Raw genomic sequence first — 20574 nt, forward strand, 5'->3', positions numbered from 1 at the left:
CCCTCCCCTGCTGGCCTGGTCCCCCCCAACTGCCCTCCCCTGCTGGCCTGGTCCCCCCCAACTGCCCTCCCCTTCTGGCCTGGTCCCCCTCAACTGCCCTCCCCTGCAGGCCTGGTCACCCCCAACTGCCCTCCCCTGCTGGCCCAGTCATCCCTAACTTCCCTCCTTTGCCAGCCTGGTCGCCCCTAACTGCCCTCCCCTGCCAACCTGGTCACCCCCAACTGCCCTCCCCTGCAGGCCTGGTCCTTCCCTGCAGGCCTGGGTCCCCCCCAACTACCCTCCCCTGCAGGCCTGATCACCCCCAACTGTCCTCCCTTACAGGCCTGTTTCCTCCCAACTGCCCTCCCCTGTTGACCTGGTCACCCACAACTGCCCTCCCCTGCAGGCCTGGTCGCCCCCAAATGCCCTCCCCTGCAGGCCTGGGTCCCCCCCAACTGCCCTCCCCTGCAGGCCTGATCACCCCCAACTGTCCTCCCTTACAGGCCTGTTTCCTCCCAACTGCCCTCCCCTGTTGACCTGGTCGCCCACAACTGCCCTCCCCTGCAGGCCTGGTCGCCCCCAAATGCCCTCCCCTGCAGGCCTGGTCCACCCCAACTGCCCTCCCCTGCAGGCCTGGGTCCCCCCTAACTGTCCTCCCCTGAAGGCCTGGTCACCCACAACTGCCCTCCCCTGCTGGCCATTTTGTGGCAGCCATCTTTGACCACATGGGGGCAGCCATCTTGTGTGTTGGAGTGACAGTCAATTTGAATATTACCTCTTTATTATATAGGATATTTTTAATAAACCTCCCTTCCTACCAGAGATGATTTGAAGTTGTTGATAGAGTTATAGCTAATTTGGGATAGCTTTTTTAAATGTGGAAATGGGGAAGAGGAAGGAAAATAAAGCTTAGAGTAAAATTCATGTACAAAGTGAATGTCATACGGTCCTGTTGCAGTTGAGTAACAGAATTTATCAGATCTATAGATGATACAAAGCTGGGAAGCATGGCTCATACCAAAGATTATAGTACAGATCTGGAAGCAAGTTGATATTTAATCACATGATCCTACATTGGTATATTCAACTGTCAGTGTCAATCAAGCAGTAAGTAGGGAGCTACTGTATATAGTAACTACAGAAAAATTTTAGGAGTTTGGATGGTCAAGAGCTTTATCTAAGCTAACAATATGCTGCTGCTGTTTAAAAAACTAATGCAGCCCAGCCGGTATGGCTCATGGTTTGATTCTGGATCAGGGCACATGCTTGGGTTTCAGGCTCCATCCCCCATATGGGACATGCAAGAGGCAGCCAGTAAATGATTTGCATAATTAATGTTTCTATCTCTCTATCCCTCTCCTTTCCTCTCTGGAAATTAATTAAAATAAAATAAAATAAAACAAAATAAATAAATAAAATAAAATAAGATATTAATGCAGCCCTGGGTGGGTGTGGCTCACTTGGTTGAGTGTCATCCCCAGGCACCAAAAGGTTGCCAGATTCTGGGTCAGGGCATATGCTAGGATTTATAAGCTCGAACCCCAGCTGAGTAGGAGAAATGTAGGGGGCAGCCAATGGGTATTTCACTTACACATCAATATTTCTCTCTTTTCTTCTCCCTTCCTCTCTCTTTAAAATTCAATTTAAAAATCTTAAAGAAAAAAACTAATGCAGATTTAGGCCATGTCATGGAACACAGAACTCTTGCACTGCTCTTTCTTTACATATTAATATCTGTCTTGTTCTTAAAATTATTTAATATGAGGCTTATATATTTTTAATACAGCAAGAAATTTTACTTTGAAATATATAAGGAAAATAAGATTAAGGAAGTAAAACAGGCATGTAACAAATGTGATAAAAAGGAATACTCTGAAACCCCTTGCACATCTTAGAAGTAGGCCACAAATTATACTCTGAGGGTTAGGCAGTAAGAAACATGCAATCAGTAACCAAGACCAGTGTCCGTGAGTAAAAGAAATCTGTTGCTAGGAAAAGCACACTTTTTCCTGATAACTAAGTCTATAGAGAAACTTGTTCCTTGAAGCATCATAAAGAAGAAAGAGCAAAATACAACTTATATCATCCTCAGAAATATACTTAATATGGTGGAGAATTTGATAGAATTTTCTTTTTAAAATAATATTCTTCAACACAATCCAGTGATATTTCACCAAAGTGCAATTAGGAAAAAGCATTTCTCCAGGGTGGCTACTTGAACAGTCTAAGTCTACAGCTCTCTGATAACCTATTTTATTCCAAAGGAAAATGTCGAGCAGGGGTACTCAGTGTTACCCCAGAACTGGTAGCAATTTGCAAGCTACTTATTACCGGTTCTTTAAATATGGTAACAAGAGGAAGCATTTACAAACTGTTATATATCAAGACAATGCTGTGACAATTTCATTTTATTTTACACAATGTTGGTCTATAGTAGTTTGTAAATTTAAATCAAAAAATGAAAGAAAAAACACACAAGTGGTCCATCATAGTGTTAAAAGCACTGTTTAAAGTATCTAATAATGGATGACTGCATATCCTTCAGTAAACTTTTAAAAAGTATTAAGGATCATGGTCCTCAATTATACTCCCTAAAATTATATTGATTGTTGCTATCTTCTGATACCCATAAAATGAACCCCCTGCAGAGTCCTGTGTCAGCCATCATTTGAGCTCTGCATGTGGGAATTAAGCTGTAATGGAGCAAGAGGCCACCACACCTCTACTCTGAGGTGAGACAAAATAGCACCTGCCCGTGGGCTATGATCCTCCCCAGAAAATAACTTGGGTTTGTTCCATAGCCTTATATTAATTTTAACTTGGAAAATGTTTACATCAGATGTAACCAAACACCCATCTCTTAAATAAAAAAACAACCTTAATATTCATAGTACATTTAACTTTGAGCAGCACAACTTACTGATGTCACCTCCAGGGTTTGATAGTTGCAAACACTAATCTAAATTGATAAATTAAGTGATGTACTTTAGCTATACACCATAAAGCTACGAAGTTAGAAAGTAGGGGTTTTCTAACAAACATAGTGACTTTGGCTTTCAAATAATTGTTCTACAGACTTTCTAACAAAAAATATTAGAGTATTCCCAACAATAATGATAACTAACATGTATTGAACACTTAACTATGTAAAGCCACATTCTAGTTATTTGTATTTGTTTGTATGTAGTCCTAACAATAACCCTATGAGGTAGATGCTACGATCTCCTCCTTTTTTACTGATTAGAAAAAATGGAGTCTCAGAGAGCTTAATTAACTTGTCCATAGTCAATTAACTAATGCATCCTGACTTCAAAGCCATTGTCTTTACCCATTGTGCTTCTCTACCTCCGTTTGTAAAGATAAGAATAAGCTATATTGTAGATGCTTATTTTCCCAGTGAACAAGAGAATTAAGAGAGTAAGAGAACAAACATGTAGCTCATCTAAAAATGCTATCAAATAATTTAAAAATGTTAAAATAGAGAAATGCTAGATCATATCCCGTGTTTTACCATTCCTAGAAATATTTATCTGATGCATTTTGAGTATTAAATCACATTACAGGCATCCTATTGGAAAGATATTGATAAACTGGAGAATTTCCAGAGGTGAGTTAAAAAGTGGGTGAGGGTTCTAAAAGCCATGTCCCATGAGTGTTTAAGGATGTACATATGACAACTCTTTATCAGTTTGAAAGTCTGGCTTGTAGAAGAAAAGTTGGACTTGTTCTTTGTGGCATTAGAAGGGCAAACTAGCACAGGGAAGTAAGTAGGCATCATATCAAAATGATTGAACCTGTATCTCAGTGGAATGCTTTTTCAAAGAATCACTAACATTTAGTGAGAGCACCCTAAGTTTCACTGTATTATCTATACTAATAAAAGCCTAGGTGGCCCTTGCATGTTATGTCATCACAAGATGGCTGTCACAAGATGGCCACCAAAAGATGGCCGCATGCACAGTGGAGGGGGGCCCGGCAGCTGCTCCGCACAGTGAGGCCTGGGGGTCCCGCGGCTCTGCACAGCACGGAGGAGGCCAGTCCTGGTGTCTCCGCCACCTCGCACGGTGGAGGCAGGTCCTGGCGGAGGAGGTGGGTCGTGGCAGGGGAGGGCAGTTAGAGGCAGTTGGGCCGGCAGGGGAGGGCAGTTGGGGGCTATCAGGATGGCAGGGGAGGGCAGTTGTGGGAGATCAGGCCGGCAGAGGAACGGTTAGGGGGCGATCAGGCAGAAGCAGTTAGGGGCAATCAGGCAGGCAGGCAGGCGAGCGGTTAGGAGCCAGTGGTCCCAGATTTTGAGAGGGATGTTCAATCCCTGTAGGATCGGGCCTAAACCAGCTGTTGGACATCCCCTGAGGGGTCCCAGATTGGAGAGGGTGCAGGCCGGGCTGAGGGACACCCTCCCCCCCCCCGCACGAATTTCATGCACCAGGCCACTAGTCTTATCTATATATATAAAAGGCTAAGTGACCGTATGTCTGACCGACCGGCCAGTACATATGATGCACACTGGCAATTTAAAAATAAACGTTGACTTGTGCATGCGCGATACATATAAACTCTCGCTGGTGCCAATCACACGCGTGTGTTTCGATCTGTCATTGTCAACTGTGAATTTCATTGTTCTTGTTGACATTCATTGTGAACCACATTGCGATTTATTCATCGACCGTCCCACCGACTGACAGGCCAGTACATATGATGGCGCACTGGCAATTTCTGACCCATGCATGCTACATATAAAGTTCTCGCTGGTGCCAATCGCATGGGTGTTTCAATTTTATAATACTACTAGTAGCCTGGTGCACGGATTCATGCACATTGAAAGGAAATTAATTAGAAGAAAGATTCATGTGGTAATTACGTTGCTGTAGAAAATTACATGTCAAAATAGTATATATGGTATAGTATTATAAAATTAAAATACAAAGTATTTTAATATCACTATTCGCCCTTTCTCTATAATAGAAGTGTCAGAGATGAAAGAAAAGCAGTAAAATGTATATGAAAATAATATATAAATTAATTAATTAATAAACAATTACAACATGATATAAAAACAACAAAGACATATAAAAATGACAAAAACAACATTGATGAAAACAATGATTGATAAATTGATTAATAAATAAACAACAACATGATATAACAACAACGAAGATATGATATAAAAACAACAAAAACATGATATAAAAACAACATTGTTCAAAACAATGACTGATAAGTTGATTAAATTTATTCTAATATCTTCCTGTACATCACATTAAGAGTATAAACACTTTCAGAGTGCTTGACTAATTTCCCTTGTGATGAAGTATTTACAACTTTAACTTTTTTTAAAATTTTATTTTATTGTTTAAAGTATTACAAATAGTAGTACATATGTCTCTGTTTTTCCCCATTGACCTCCCCCCAGCCTCCCCTACCCCCTGGCATATGCCCTCACACACCCCTCCCCCAGTGTCTTGTGTCCATTGGTTATGCTTATATGCATGCATACAAGTCCTTTGGTCGATACCTTACCGCCCCCCCCCCCCCCGCCCCGCCCGCAACACTCCCCTGCAAAGAAGCTTTGAACAGACTGTCAAACTACAGTGGGAAGGCAGGGGAGGGTACAACTTTAACATCACATGCTCTTCGAACTCGAGAGAAAGCAACTTATAACTGACCATGTCCTAAAACAGGTTTAGGTAGGAATATTCCTACTCTGTCTAGAGTTTGTCCTTGTGATTTATTAATAGTCATCACAAATGCTGGCATCAAGGGAAACTGTCTTCCAATTAATTTAAATGGGAGGCCAGTGTCAGACGGGGACAAATCAGTTCTTGTAATCAGAACAACCTCTCCTTCTGCAGATCCTGTTAATACTTCAGCTTCGATTATGTTAGGTTGCAATCTTTTGATAATAAATCTAGTACCATTACAAAGACCCCATTTACTATTAAGATTTCTCAGTAGCATGATGATTGCACCCACTTTCAATTTTAATTTATGACACAATTCCCGAAGGAGTAATATTATTAAGAAATTCGATGAGAAAATTTTCCTTGTGCAAGTCAACGTTTATTTTTAAATTGCCAGTGCATGTCATATGTACCAGCTGGTCGGTCGGTCAGATGGACATATGGTCAGTCACTTACCCTTTTATATATATAGATACTATATATATACACTATTTTGACATGTAATTTTTTGCAGTAACATAATTACCGCACGAACCTTTCTTCTAATTAATTTTCTTTCAAAGTGCACAAATCCTTACACAAGGCCACTAGTGTAATTATAATAAGCCAGTGAGAGTATATCTACATTTATTTACACACCAAAACACTGAGGCTTGGAAAGGTTAAGAAAATAGTATATGGCAGACCTAGGATCTGAACCCAAATCCATGGCCCTCAGCAAGACCAAACTGGACCATCTTCAGAGTTGCCTAGCAGCAGTAACCTCCTCTTAATAAAGGAGTTTCAGCAGAGAATATACAATGTCAAGTATGATATAAAATGAAGTCTCCATTGAGAAGAGACTGTACTAGGGGACTTCTGGGCTGCCTTTCAATTCTGATATCAGATTCTTCAAGTAATCAAATTTTTGAGCAAACATAACTCACTTTTTTTAAACTTGACAAATTAAAATCACATAACTAGGAGAGGTTATTTTGACTTTCTCAATGCTTTTATTTTAATTCTTTTAAAAAGGGGGGAGAGAAAGAGCTTTACTTTAATATTGAGTGGATAAATCAGTACCACTACATTTCATAATTCAATAGTTAGCTATTCATTAATCTTTTTTTAAAAAGGTTTAGTATGCATCTGTGTGCCCTGCACTGTAATAGGTGCAAGGTATAAATGGCACACAAAACCCAGAGGTTTCAGTCTTATTTCTGAAACTGGTAGTCTGTAGCCTTTAACTTATAAATTAATGAACTATAACTATAAATTAATATGTGAAAAATTAGGGTGGTATGAAATAGTCCACTTAGCTCAGTGCTTCTCAAATTTTCTACTAAAGTATCCCTAACAGCTAAGAAGAATAAATGCCTTGTACCCATGGAAGTTCTATGGAAGTAGTCGGCAAACTCATTAGTCAACAGAGCCAAATATCAACAGTACAACGATTGAAATTTCTTTCGAGAGCCAAATTTTTTAAACTTAAACTTCTTCTAACGCCACTTCTTCAAAATAGACTCGCCCAGGCCGTGGTATTTTGTGGAAGAGCCACACTCAAGGGGCCAAAGAGCCGCATGTGGCTTGCGAGCCACAGTTTGCCGACCACTGGTCTAGGGAAACAACTTAAAAGGAGGCCTCTACAAGTTGCATTTGTGCAACATAGTATAATCTGTGTGTTAATATAAAAATATTTTAAGTTACCATAACCACTGTCACTAAAATTGAAATCCAAGTTGCTTTGCATACCCACCAGAACATTGCCTTTTATCTCCAGGAGTACATACATCCCAGTTTAATAAGTTACAGCTTATAGAAGTACCTTATATTTATAGTTTTATTCCCATTGAGAAAGATCTTTTCAATGAAACCTTATAGATATAGGAAAGAGATATTTATATGATTCATACAGTCAGAGATATTCATACTTGTTAAGTTTTATGGAATATTTCATTTACTTTTCTTTCCTCTAATACTAGTTTATCCTACAGGTGGTTAAGTAGATTGAAATAGAGAAAATTACATTGGTGAGACAGAATAAGAAAAAAAATACTTGGAAGAGTAGGTTGTAATGTATTTTGGGTATTTGAGAATGTTTTGAAGTTTTAAAGGTTGGCAGAAATATTACACACATATGCAGAGTATATTCCCTTATTGATTAGCACATGTAGGTCAGACTAAAGTTTTACTAGTGTTTATAACATTTATGTGGGTTTTGAACTTAAAATGATTTTAAATAAAATTTAATTTATTTTAAATAAAATTTATTTATCAAGCATACATGGAAATCCTTTTAAATGGTTATGTTTGTTTTAGGGACAATGTGGAAACATAAAAATTTATAAATATATATTTTTTGTTATTGTTTAGGAGAGAAGCCATATGAATGCCCAAACTGCAAGAAACGTTTTTCTCATTCTGGTTCCTATAGCTCACACATAAGCAGTAAGAAATGTATCAGCTTGATGCCTGTGAATGGGCGACCAAGAACAGGACTCAAGGCATCTCAGTGTTCCTCACCATCTCTTTCAGCATCACCAGGCAGTCCTACACGACCACAAATACGGCAAAAGATAGAGAATAAACCCCTTCAAGAACAACTTTCTGTAAACCAAATTAAAACTGAACCTGTGGATTATGAATTCAAACCCATAGTGGTTGCTTCAGGAATCAATTGTTCAACCCCTTTACAAAATGGGGTTTTTAGTGGTGGTGGCCCATTACAGGCAACCAGTTCTCAGGGTGTGGTGCAAGCTGTTGTTCTGCCAACAGTTGGTTTGGTGTCTCCCATAAGTATCAATTTAAGTGATATTCAGAATGTACTTAAAGTGGCAGTAGATGGTAATGTAATTAGGCAAGTTTTGGAGAATAATCAAGCCAATCTTGCATCCAAAGAACAAGAAACAATCAGTGCTTCATCCATACAGCAGGGTGGCCATTCTGTTATTTCAGCCATCAGTCTTCCTTTGGTTGATCAAGATGGGACAACCAAAATTATCATTAACTATAGTCTTGAGCAGCCTAGCCAACTTCAAGTTGTTCCTCAAAATTTAAAAAAAGAAAATCCAGTCCCAACAAACAGTTGCAAAAGTGAAAAGTTACCAGAAGATCTTACTGTTAAATCTGAGAAGGACAAAAGCTTTGAAGGAGGGGTGAACGATAGCACTTGCCTTCTGTGTGATGATTGTCCAGGAGATATTAATGCACTTCCAGAATTAAAGCACTATAACCTAAAGCAGCCTGCTCAGCCTCCTCCACTGCCTGCACCGGAAGCTGAGAAGCCTGAATCTTCTGCTTCATCAGGTTCTGGAGATGGCAATTTGTCTCCCAGTCAGCCACCGTTAAAGAACCTCTTGTCTCTTCTAAAAGCATATTATGCTTTGAATGCACAACCAAGTGCAGAAGAGCTCTCAAAAATTGCTGATTCAGTAAACCTACCACTGGATGTAGTAAAAAAGTGGTTTGAAAAGATGCAAGCTGGACAGATTTCGGTGCAGTCTTCTGAACCATCTTCTCCTGAACCAGGCAAAGTAAATGTCTCTGCAAAGAACAATGATCATCCTCAGTCTACAAATGCAAATGAATCTAAGGACAGCACAATAAATCTACAAAGTCCTCTGAAGATGACTAACTCTCCAGTTTTACCAGTGGGATCAACCATCAATGGTTCCAGAAGTATTACATCCTCCCCATCACCTCTAAACCTTTCTTCATCCAGAAATACACAGGGTTACTTGTACACAGCAGAAGGTGCACAAGAAGAGCCACAAGTAGAACCTCTTGATCTTTCACTACCAAAGCAACAGGGAGAATTATTGGAAAGGTCAACTATCACTAGTGTTTACCACAACAGTGTTTATTCTGTCCAGGAAGAACCCTTGAACTTGTCTTGTGCAAAAAAGGAGCCACAAAAGGACAGTTGTGTTACAGACTCAGTACCAGTTGTAAACGTAATCCCACCAAGTGCCAACCCCATAAATATTGCTATACCTACAGTTACTGCCCAGTTACCCACAATCGTGGCCATTGCTGACCAGAACAGTGTTCCATGCTTAAGAGCACTAGCTGCCAATAAGCAGACTATTCTGATTCCCCAGGTGGCTTACACATACTCTACTACAGTCAGCTCTGCAGTCCAGGAACCACCCTTGAAAGTGATCCAGCCAAATGGAAATCAGGTAAAAAAAAAAAAAAAAAAAAAAAAAAAAGGCTCCCATCCCAAACCTGTTTAGTAAAATGTTAGTTTGACTTATTTATTTTTAAATTTATTTATCAATATTACAAATTTATTTTAACAAGCAGCAGTAAAAATTTTGGAAAATGTGATATTTTTCTAACATTTAAGTGGAAAATTTTAAGCTTAGAAATATTGTACATTTTGCCCTGACTGGTTTGGCTGAGAGGATAGAGCATCGGGCCATGGACTGAAGGGTCCTGGGTTCAATTCCGGTCGAGGGCATGTACCTTGGTTGCGGGCTCAGTCCCCAGTGGGGGGTGTGCAGGAGGCAGCTGATCGATGTTTCTCTCACATTGATGTTTCTGGATCTCTATCCCTCACCCTTCCTCTCTGTAAAATGTCAATAAAAATATACTTAAAAAAAAAGAAATATTGTACATTTTGGAAATGAACAAAAAGAAACTGGAAAATGAAGTTTTTATAGAGCCATGCAGGTTGCTACAAACTGTCACTTTTAAAAGTAAATAGATGAGTTTTTGCTTTAACTTTAGTAGCATCATGTCTTTAGTTGTTTCCTAATCCAAGGTATAGTTATTAACTAAAGTTTAAAGTGTTAGTCTACTGTGAAAAATGGTTGATAAGTCTCAGCTAAAGTCTTGACTGTTTGAAGCTAGAGACAGAGAAGAAAAATGGGAATACTCACTAACTGGATTTCTCTTTTTATAATGATTTCTGCCTTGATTATGATCATTAATAAATTAAAATATGTTCCCATTCACAGACATTCCACAACAAGCAAACTTAGCTGTCACTTTTTATGTGTTAAGAACTCTGTTTTAAAAAGGCTTTAATTAAACAGAATTAAGTATATTAAGAACTCAGCTAGTAAATTTACTGATCATTTTATGAGCTGTGATTAAACAATGTTCAGTTATATAATAATTAATATATATGAGGAAATATGATTGTGAATCATTATATGCATTTTTCTTTTTAACTTCCTCCCAAAATTCATGATAGTTCTGGGTAGAAATATTATTTGTGATTGTAGTATATTTCATTGTCCAGGTTTTTGTTTTCACTAACATGTCTCTCCATTTTTTCCCCATCACTTTTTTATTGAATAAAATGATTTCATCCTTTATCCAAACATGTTCAAATGTGTTTAATATTCTCCCCCCTCCCCTTAAATATTGCTACCAGTTGGGTTTTCGGTAATTTGTGATGACTCAAAAAACTTTTCATATGACCAGTAAATTCATCTAAATTTTTAGTGTATAGAACATAATGCACACCTTTTAATAATAGATGGTGAACCACTAACATTTCACTTAATTATGACTAGATCAAGTAGCAGTGAAAGTGAAGCCAACTTACTTAGCACTCACTGGCAGCTCAGAAATGACCCAGACAGATGACTGCTCCTCTCCTACCTTACAAAGCTGTAAGAAATGTTGTGGAAAACCTTTAAACTTTTAGAAAATTTGTGGGTTTAGAGGTAACAGAATGGAAGACATTAGAAAAGACACAAAAGGATCTTAGGGGACCAATTCTACTACAAGATCCCTGTAGGATTATCCTACCTACTCAAGGACCTCCTACACAAAATTATCTCCCTGAGACTGCCTGAAATGTTTTTATTACACAGAAATTCTAAAGATTCATTTTGACTAACAAGTATTCTTATTTAAAAATATCCTTGCATTGTTTTTCCTCTTGGTCCTTAGAAAATGATAGAGTAAAATTCTCTTTTCAAGGAGACCATAGAAGTTAGTTCACAGGACTCTGAAGCTCTAAAAGGTACAGTTTGAAGACCACCTTTAAAAATATAATCTTAATTTTTGCTTAGTGAAACCCAGAATGAAAAGATGAAAGTAAAGGATGCAGTTAGATATTAGTGATTATTTAACAAACTCAAAGTTAAAATTTTCTGCAAATTTCTCATGAAGTAATGATTCACAGGGAACTAAGTAAATTTTGTTACCACACATTTTACATTTTTTCTTTTTGGTGTCCTTTCCTTTCAGTGCCAGTTGACCTAACCATATGTTTTTGTTACAGTTGTGACTATATTGCCCCCAACTTCACTTTCATCTACATTAGCCCCCACCTCTCATCTAACATCACTGATGGAGCCCATTTGCAGTGATAAGCAGTGTGCTTGCTTTGATCAAGTTGTTGAAAGTATAAATCAAAGTAGTTATTTAACCTATACTTTTATTTATGTCTCTTGCATCTTTTAAATTTAAATTAAATTTTCTTATTCCTTTTTTTTTTTCCTTTAGGATGAAAGGCAAGACACTAGCTCAGAAGGAGTATCAAATGTAGAGGATCAGAATGACTCTGATTCTACACCACCCAAAAAGAAAATGCGGAAGACAGAAAATGGAATGTATGCTTGTGATTTGTGTGATAAGATATTCCAGAAGAGTAGCTCATTATTGAGACATAAATATGAACACACAGGTATGTTGATAAACCTAACAGACTTTTTAAAAATGAGTCTATAAACCTTTTCACAATCTGAAGTGCCTTGAAATGCTTTGTAAGGATTTTATTTGCTTAAAACCACCATTCTATTTCATAGCTGTCTTATTTTTTGCAGGTAAAAGACCCCATGAGTGTGGAATCTGTAAAAAGGCATTTAAACACAAACATCATTTGATTGAACACATGCGATTACATTCTGGAGAAAAGCCCTATCAATGTGACAAATGTGGAAAGCGTTTCTCACACTCTGGGTCTTATTCTCAACACATGAATCATCGCTACTCCTATTGCAAGAGAGAAGCAGAGGAACGTGATAGCACTGAGCAGGAAGAAGCAGGACCTGAGGTCCTAATGAGTGAGCATGTTGGTGCAAGGGCATCTCCCTCACAGGTTGACTCAGATGAGAGAGAGAGTTTGACAAGGGAAGAGGATGAAGACAGTGAAAAAGAGGAAGAGGAGGAAGAGGATAAAGAGATGGAAGAACTGCAGGAAGAAAAAGAATGTGAAAAACCACAAGTAGATGAGGAGGAGGAGGAAGAAGTAGAGGAGGAGGAGGAGGAAGTAGAGATGGAAGAGAAGGAAGAAGGGGCAGAGAATGAGGGAGAAGAAGCAAAAACTGAAGGTGCCATGAAGAATGATGGAGCTGTAAATCAAGTGAGCAGCTTAGAACAAAAAGTAAGTGAGGATAGTGAGCAAGTGTCTGAAGAAAAAACAAATGAAGCCTAATAGTTTTTCTAGAAGGAAAATAAATTCTAATTGGTAATGAAGTTTGTTCTATATTATACATGCTTTTCATGGAAACACAGTAACCTGAATACTGTGATTTCTGTTCACTACTGTGTAAAGTAAAAATTTAAAAAAATACAAAATACAAAAAAAAGAAAAAAAAAAACACAAAAAAATCCAGGTGTGCCTGAACCTCAGACCTAGTAATTTTTCGTGCATTTTTCAAAGTTAGGGACAAGTTTGAAACGTGAAGCAGATTAGAAAACTTTAATGACTCAGAAAGCAAAGATGTAACAGGTTAAAGAAAACTGATTAAACATCTAGCACTGTTTCATTTTATCAGTATTAATTATCACTCTTATGTTGGTTTATTCTTAAGCTGTACAATTGGGAGAAATTTTATAATTTTTTATTGGTAAACATATGCTGAATCCACTTCAGTATTTTATTATGTTTTTTTTTATGTGAGAACTTCTGCACTACAAAATCCCCTTCATAAAGAAGTATAATGCAGTTCCAAATTGTGCTAACTACCTTTTATAAATTCAGTCTCAAAGGTAGTACTTTCTAATATTTAGATGTCAGAGTAGAGTGTATTCTCATTTAAAGTGTATTGTTAGCCTTAAGAAAGCAGCCAGTAGAAGGACAGAAGTTTCTTACTCGTGTGGTTTAAAAATAGAATTCAAAAGATTGTCATTGGGTTCTGATTGCAGGGACTAACAGTGTTAATACCGGTAAGGACAGCAGAGTCTTCTCAATCAGTGTTTGTAATTGTGTTTGAGTATGTGGTAACAAATATGAAGGATATGATATGAAGCTTTGTATCTCCTTTGGCCTTAAGCAAGACCTGTGTGCTGTAAGTGCCATTTATCAGTATTTTTAAGGCTCTAAACCGCCTTCATTCAATGTGTGGCCTACAATAACTAGCATTTGTTGATTTGTTCGTTTTATCAAAATTCCAAAATAAAACTTAACCACTGACTGTCAGAGAAACTGAAACACTGGGACATTTCATCTTTTAATTCCTCAGTATCCATTTTGTGTTAATTGACTTTCAGAATTTCTCTACAGAAATGAAAGGGAAATTTTCTAATCTGCTTAATCCATGTACTTGCATTTCTGACTTGGAAATGCCATTGTTATTTGTCTCATAACTGTTTCCAAATGTTAGTTATTATGGACCCAGTTTATTAACAACATTAGCTGATTTTTACCTATCAGTATTATTTTATTTCTTTTAGTTTATAGATCTGTGCAACATTTTTGTACTGTATGTCTTCAAATTTGGCAGTATTAATACCCTTCTTACTGACATATGTACTTTTAGTTTTAGAAAACTTTTATATTTATGTGTCTTATTTTTATATTTCTTTATTTATTACACAGTGTAGTGTATAATACTGTAGTTTGTATTAATACAATAATATATTTTAGTATGAAAATTTGGAAAGTTGATAAGATTTAAAGTAGAGATGCAATTGGTTCTCTTGCATTGAGATTTGATTTAACAGTGTTATGTTAACATTTATACTTGCCTTGGGACTGTAGAAAAGAATTTAAATGAGAATGTATTAGTTTTACAACTACAATCAAGTCATTTTACCTTTACCCAGGTTTTAATATAAAACTCTTAAATTTTGAAATTCACTGTGTGACTAATAGCATGATGCTCTGCAGTTTTATTAAGAGATAGCCTAACCATAAAACTCTCATTTCCTTAGTAAGCCAAATTAGGATAACCTTATATAAACAGTGTTGGGAACAATGTTTAACATTTTGTGCCAATTTGTTCCTGTATTCATGTATGTAAGTTACAAAATCTGACTCTTCATTTTTAAGTTCCTTGTTACACCATGATCATTTTCTAGTTTTTTACCAGACTCCCCCATCTCACAATAAAATGCATCAACAAGCCTGACCTGCTGTCATCTTTTAATCCTTATCATGATTTTCTTTGGAAAACTCTGTGAAATGGGGTATTACACTGTCTTTCTGCACTTGATTTATGTTGGGCTGTGTTTGGGTAACAAACTAAATGTTTTATACATTCATCGCTAAATTATAGATGTTCTTGGGGCTCTTTCTGGGAAGGTCAGAATTGACACCTAAAGGCCTCCTCAGAGGTTGCTCCCTCTTCCTGAAATCCTGAACTCTTTATCCAAGACTTCTCATCCTTCAGGTCACTCCAGGGAAGCCTGAGTTTAGGATGCCTTTCCTCTGTACTCCCACAGCTCCTTGTACCTTTTTTATAATAGCACTTAGGCAGTTATTCATATTTCTTCCCCATTAGGAATAGAGGCCATGTCTACCATAGTTACTCTCACATCTTCTGTGCCTCACAGAGTGCTTGGCACCAGTAAGTACAACATTGAATGAAAATATAATTTGCATGTTAACATAGCTCAGCTATGTTTACACTATTCTGCTTCTAATCGAGAATATATATGTTAAATGATTCCAGCAATTTAGTAATTTTCTTACACAGGTCCTATTACACTAGACAAAAGAGACAAATACTAAATTACACTTTTTTTATTGTCATACTGTTCTGATTTGAGAGTTTATTTCTAGGTGTATTTCTGGTGTTTTACTTCATGTTACATGATATAGGCATTCAGGGCCTGTGGATATATGATATGATTCCCTCCCACAGAAGTGATAGACCAGTCCTAGTAGACTTTATTTTAGGACTCAGTTCCCTTTTTATAGCCTCACACTACTAGGTGCTCCTTAAAGTCAGGTTGCTTCATTTCTTCTGTCACTGAGAACGGCTACCCTATTAAGCTAAGAGAAGGCAGTGCTTAATACATGTGGATAAATGGCTAATATAGGAATCTAGGCATTATCAGAAAAGTTTTTGAAAAGTAAAACATGTGAACACTTCCCAGTATTCCCTCAAAATGCATAACAACAATGCCATATGTTATTTATTTGTGCCATGCAGAAGTGCTTCGCTATTATCAAAATTAATTTTCACAAAAGCCTTACAGAATTTGAAGACTATGTGCCCATTGACACATACAATTGAAGTATCAGAATATGGATTTGAACACAGGCTTATCTGACTCTAAGATTCATGCTCTTAACTAGCCTATATCACATCTCATGTAAGAATAATTTATGCTATCTACATATAAACTCTAATCTGGCCTTAAAGAATATGAGTAGAAAATGTCAACAAGACCAATATACATTTCATAATGTGGTAAAAAAAAAAAAAGAGGGCATGAGGTTTTATAAATATATGTGCAAACTTAAGATATGCCTTGGAAACATGAAAATGTACACTTAGAACACATTTATTCTTTTAAGATCAATGGGAGTGTATATTAGGACAATCACAATATGGACTTTGTCTCTGAAAGTTAAAAAAAAAAATGGCAGCACTGCTCTATGCATTCCATTCAAAAACCTTTTTTTTTCCCCCAACAACACATGTTCATAAAGAGAAACAATATTATGGACCATTAACCAATTCTCAAATTTAAAAGAATTGCAAACAAAGTGTTTTCTCTGAATACAAAAGAATTATACTAACAAATATATCTGGAACCCTCCCCCCAAATTACTGGATATTGGCAGCATATTTCTAAGTAAACCATGGGTAAAAATTAAGAAAACAATTATAAAATATGAACTAAATGAGAATGCAACATATCAGAACTTGTGTGCAGCAAAAGCAGTACATATAAGAAAACTTGTAACAAATACTTATATTAGAAACAAATAGAGGACTCAATAATCTAGCTTCCACCTTAATAAACTGGAAAAAGTAATAAAATTAAATCCAAACCAAGCAGGAAGTAGGCAATAATAAAAGACAAATGGATGGCATAGAAAACAGAAAAACAGTGGAGTAAAACAATGAAATCAGAACCTGATTCTTTGAAAAGATTAATAAAATTGATAAACCTCTACCCAAATAGATCAAAGAAAAGAGAACACAAATTACCAGCGTCAAGAATGAGAGTGGAGACATTTTTACAGATCCTAGAGAGTAAAAGAATAAAAAGAAAACACTATGAATTGTATGCCAATGAATTTGACAACTTCGACGAAAACACATTTCTTGAAAGACCCGAAATACCAAAACTCACTAAAGAAATGGATAACCTGAATAGTTAAATATAAAAGAAATTAAATTTCTAGTTGAAAATCCTTCCTCAAAGAAAACCAGGCCCAAATGGCTTCACAGGTTGATACTACCAGATACTTAAGGAAGACATACCAATTCTACACAAACTCATCCAGAAAATAGAAGAGGAGAAAATACCATCTTAGTCTGTAAAGCCAGCATTAACCTTATACAAAACCAGTTAATGATATTATAACAAACAAAACCACACCAGTATTTCTCATGAATATAAATGCAAAATCCTTAACAAAATATTAGAAAATCAATTTGAACAATTTTATCAAAAGGAAAATACATCATGACTAAGTGGGATTTATCCCAGAATTTCAAGGTTGGTTTGGCTTTTGGAAATCAATTAATGTAACTCATCATATTTACAGAGCCAAAAGATAAACCATACGATTGTCTCGATGGGTATTGAAGAAGTATCTAATGAACTTTAACACCAAGTCATAAAATTTTCAGCAATCCATAAATAGAAGGGCATTTCCTCAACCTGATAAAGGGCATCACAGAAAACCGATAGTTAATGTATAATTGTGAAAAATTAGATGCTTTTCTCCTAAAATTATTAAAAAAGCAAAAATGTCTGCTCTCACACTTTTATTAAACACTAGTGGCCCAGTGCATAAAATTTGTGCATGGGGCAGGGGTGGGGGGCGTTTCACCAGCCCAGCCTTCACCCTCTCCAATCAGGGACTCTTTGGGGGATGTCCAACTGCCGGTTTAGGCCCGATCCCTGTCGGGACATCCCTCTCACAATCTGGGACTGCTAGCTCCTAACCGCTCACCTGCCTGCCTGCCTGATCGCCTCTAACTGCCTCTGCCTGATTGCCCCAAACCCCTCTGCCTGCCTGCCTGCCTGCCTGCCTGATCGCCCCTAACTGCCTCTGCCTGCCTGCTTGATCACCCCTAACTGCCCTCCCCTGCCAACCTGATCTCATGCCCAACTGCTCTCCCCTGATGGCCTGATCTCGCCCCCAACTGCCTCTGCCTGCCTGATAACCCCTAACTGTCCTCCCGTGCCAGCCTGATCTTGCCCCCAATGGCCTTCCCCTGCTGGCCTGATCTTGCCCCCAATGGCCCTCCCTTGCTGGCCTTATCTCACCCCCAACTGCCCTCTCCTGCCAGCCAATTTGGTTCTGATTGGTCGGTTTTTATGCCAGTCAGCGTCAAAAGCTCCGCCTCCTAGGCAGCCATTGGCTCCTCACATTTCACCCAGATTTGGTTCTGATTGGTCAGTTTCTATGCCAGTCTGCATCTCTAGGCCTATCTCCAGGCCTGATCAGAAAGGTGGAGCTGATTAGCAGCCCCCGCTGAGGCCCAGAGAGAAACAGGTGTGGCTGCTGGCAAAGCCCAGAGAGAAAGAGAGAGGCAAGGGCTGATCAACAACTGCCACAGAGGCTGTGGATCAGACCCTGCCTTTCTCTTCGGGCCTCTCTCCAGGCCTGATCCACAGCCCCCTCAGCAGTCAGTGCTGGGTCACCATACCTGCACTTGCATCAGTCAGTGCTGCATGACTGACTTCCGGTGTTCAGTTGAGCCCTTGGTTGGTGGTTATGGACCCTGGGTTTTGATATATTAGGACTAGAGGCCCAGCACACAAAATCATGTGGGTAGGGTCCCTAGGGCCTAGCCTCTTGTGATCAGGGTTATTTTCTGCCCGTTCACCAGTCCCAGGCCAAACGCTGCCTCTGCTGCAGGGCTGTCAGGCCATTGGGATCACCAGCTCATCCCCAGTTGCTCAGGGGCTCAGACCTATGGGAAAGCAGGTGCTGGCGACTTCACCTCCATGCACATGCGCCAAGCCAGCCACTGATGGAACGCTCAGGGCCGCTCACATGGGTGCCGCCGCTGCCACTGCCACTGCTTCCGCCACTTCCACTGCTGCTGGGGCTTGAGGCGCTGACAGAAGCTGCAGGGCGTGCCCACAACATACTCACCTTGGCGTGAGCAGTCCCAAGTGGGCAGCACATTCCATCAGCGGCCAGCCTGGCGCGTGCACATGGATGTGAAGTTGCCGGCGCCTACTTTCCCGCAGGCCTGAGCCCCCCAGCAGCCAGGGAAGAGGTAGTGATCCCAACAGCCTGACAGCCAGCCAGTCCTCCTGCCACGCACCCTGATTTCCCCATTCTCCATCACTGATCCATCGGAGTCTATGGGCCAGGGGCAGGGACCAAGAGGTCAGCAGTTCAGCCCGCTTGCCAGTCCCCAGTCCTACCCCGCCCCGCTCACAGTCCAGGGGAGAGGGACTGAGAGGTGCTCAATGCACCTCATGGTGACCAGTTGTTTGGTCGTCATGGACATTGGCTTTTTATATATAGAGATTGTGCTAGAGGCCCCACCAGATGCAGCATGACAAGAAGAAATGAAAGGCATACAGATTGGGGAGAAAAAGAAGTAAAACTGCATTGCAGACAGCTTGGTTATATATGTAGAAAACAAGGAATTTACAAAAATAAAGCAACTAAGAAAGGTGAGAGCAAAGTTACAGAATACAAGGTCATTATACAAAAATCAATCATACTCTACTAGTCTATAGTAGTGATATAAAATGAAAATTTAATTATAAAAATAGTACCATTAAAAATACAAAATATTTAGAAAAATATGGGCAAAATTTGTACACTGAAAACTAGGAAACATTGCTGAAAAAAATAAAGATGTAAAAAATATGAAGAGATAGTCCATGTTTATGGATCTGAAAATGTAATATTACTGTGTCAATCTATTTCAAATTTAATGATTCAATAAAATTTCAATGAAAACGTCAGCCACATAATTATAGAAATAAAAAGGCTTATTCTACATTTATATACAAATGCAAAATACTTCAAGTAGGCAAAGCAATTTTGAAAAAGAAGAATCAAGTTGGAGGACTTGCACTGCCTGATTTGTAGACACTGTAAAACTAAGTAAACAATACAGAATTGTATTGGCATGAGAATAGACATATAGAGCAGGAAAACAATTAGAGTTGAGAAAAAGATGCACACTTTTATAGTCAAATGATTTTTGCCAAAGGTGCCAAGTTAATCCAATGGTGAAATGATCACTTTTCAATATACACTGCTAGTATTAGATATCCATATGCAGGGAAATGAACTTTATCCTTACCACACACCACACACAGAAATTGTCTCAAAATAGATTATAGACCTAGATACAAGCTAAAATTATAAATCATCTAGAAAATTCTTTGTAATCTTGGGTTAGGCAAAAATTTCCTAGTTAAGACACAAAAAAAATGATAAATGCATTATAAAAGAATTTATGAATTTAACTTCATAAAATTTTAAATTTTGCTCTCCAAAAGATACTAAGTACCATATGATTTCACTGAATTTAATGAACAACCCGAACTATCAAGCAAAATACAGACAGACTCATAGATAGAGAGCAGGCAG

The 20574-nt window shown here is 38.4% G+C and overlaps 1 protein-coding gene across 19 annotated transcripts in view; it reads left to right on the forward strand.

Moving 5' to 3' along the window:
- The window catches only part of ZEB1 (zinc finger E-box binding homeobox 1), a 308304-nt gene extending 293354 nt beyond the window's left edge, over positions 1-14950 (forward strand). For all 19 annotated transcript variants that reach the window (XM_080685973.1, XM_080685985.1, XM_080685974.1 and 16 more), the window contains 3 exons: positions 8010-9817; positions 12102-12282; positions 12422-14950. In XM_080685973.1, the coding sequence (XP_080542099.1) occupies positions 8010-9817; positions 12102-12282; positions 12422-13032 (2600 nt within the window). In that variant the 3' untranslated portion in view covers positions 13033-14950. The remainder of the gene's footprint in view (positions 1-8009; positions 9818-12101; positions 12283-12421) is intronic.
- The last annotated feature ends 5624 nt before the right edge of the window (positions 14951-20574 follow it).

This window comes from Plecotus auritus, assembly GCF_963455305.1.
Source record: "Plecotus auritus genome assembly, chromosome: 1".
Taxonomy (NCBI): domain Eukaryota; kingdom Metazoa; phylum Chordata; class Mammalia; order Chiroptera; family Vespertilionidae; genus Plecotus; species Plecotus auritus.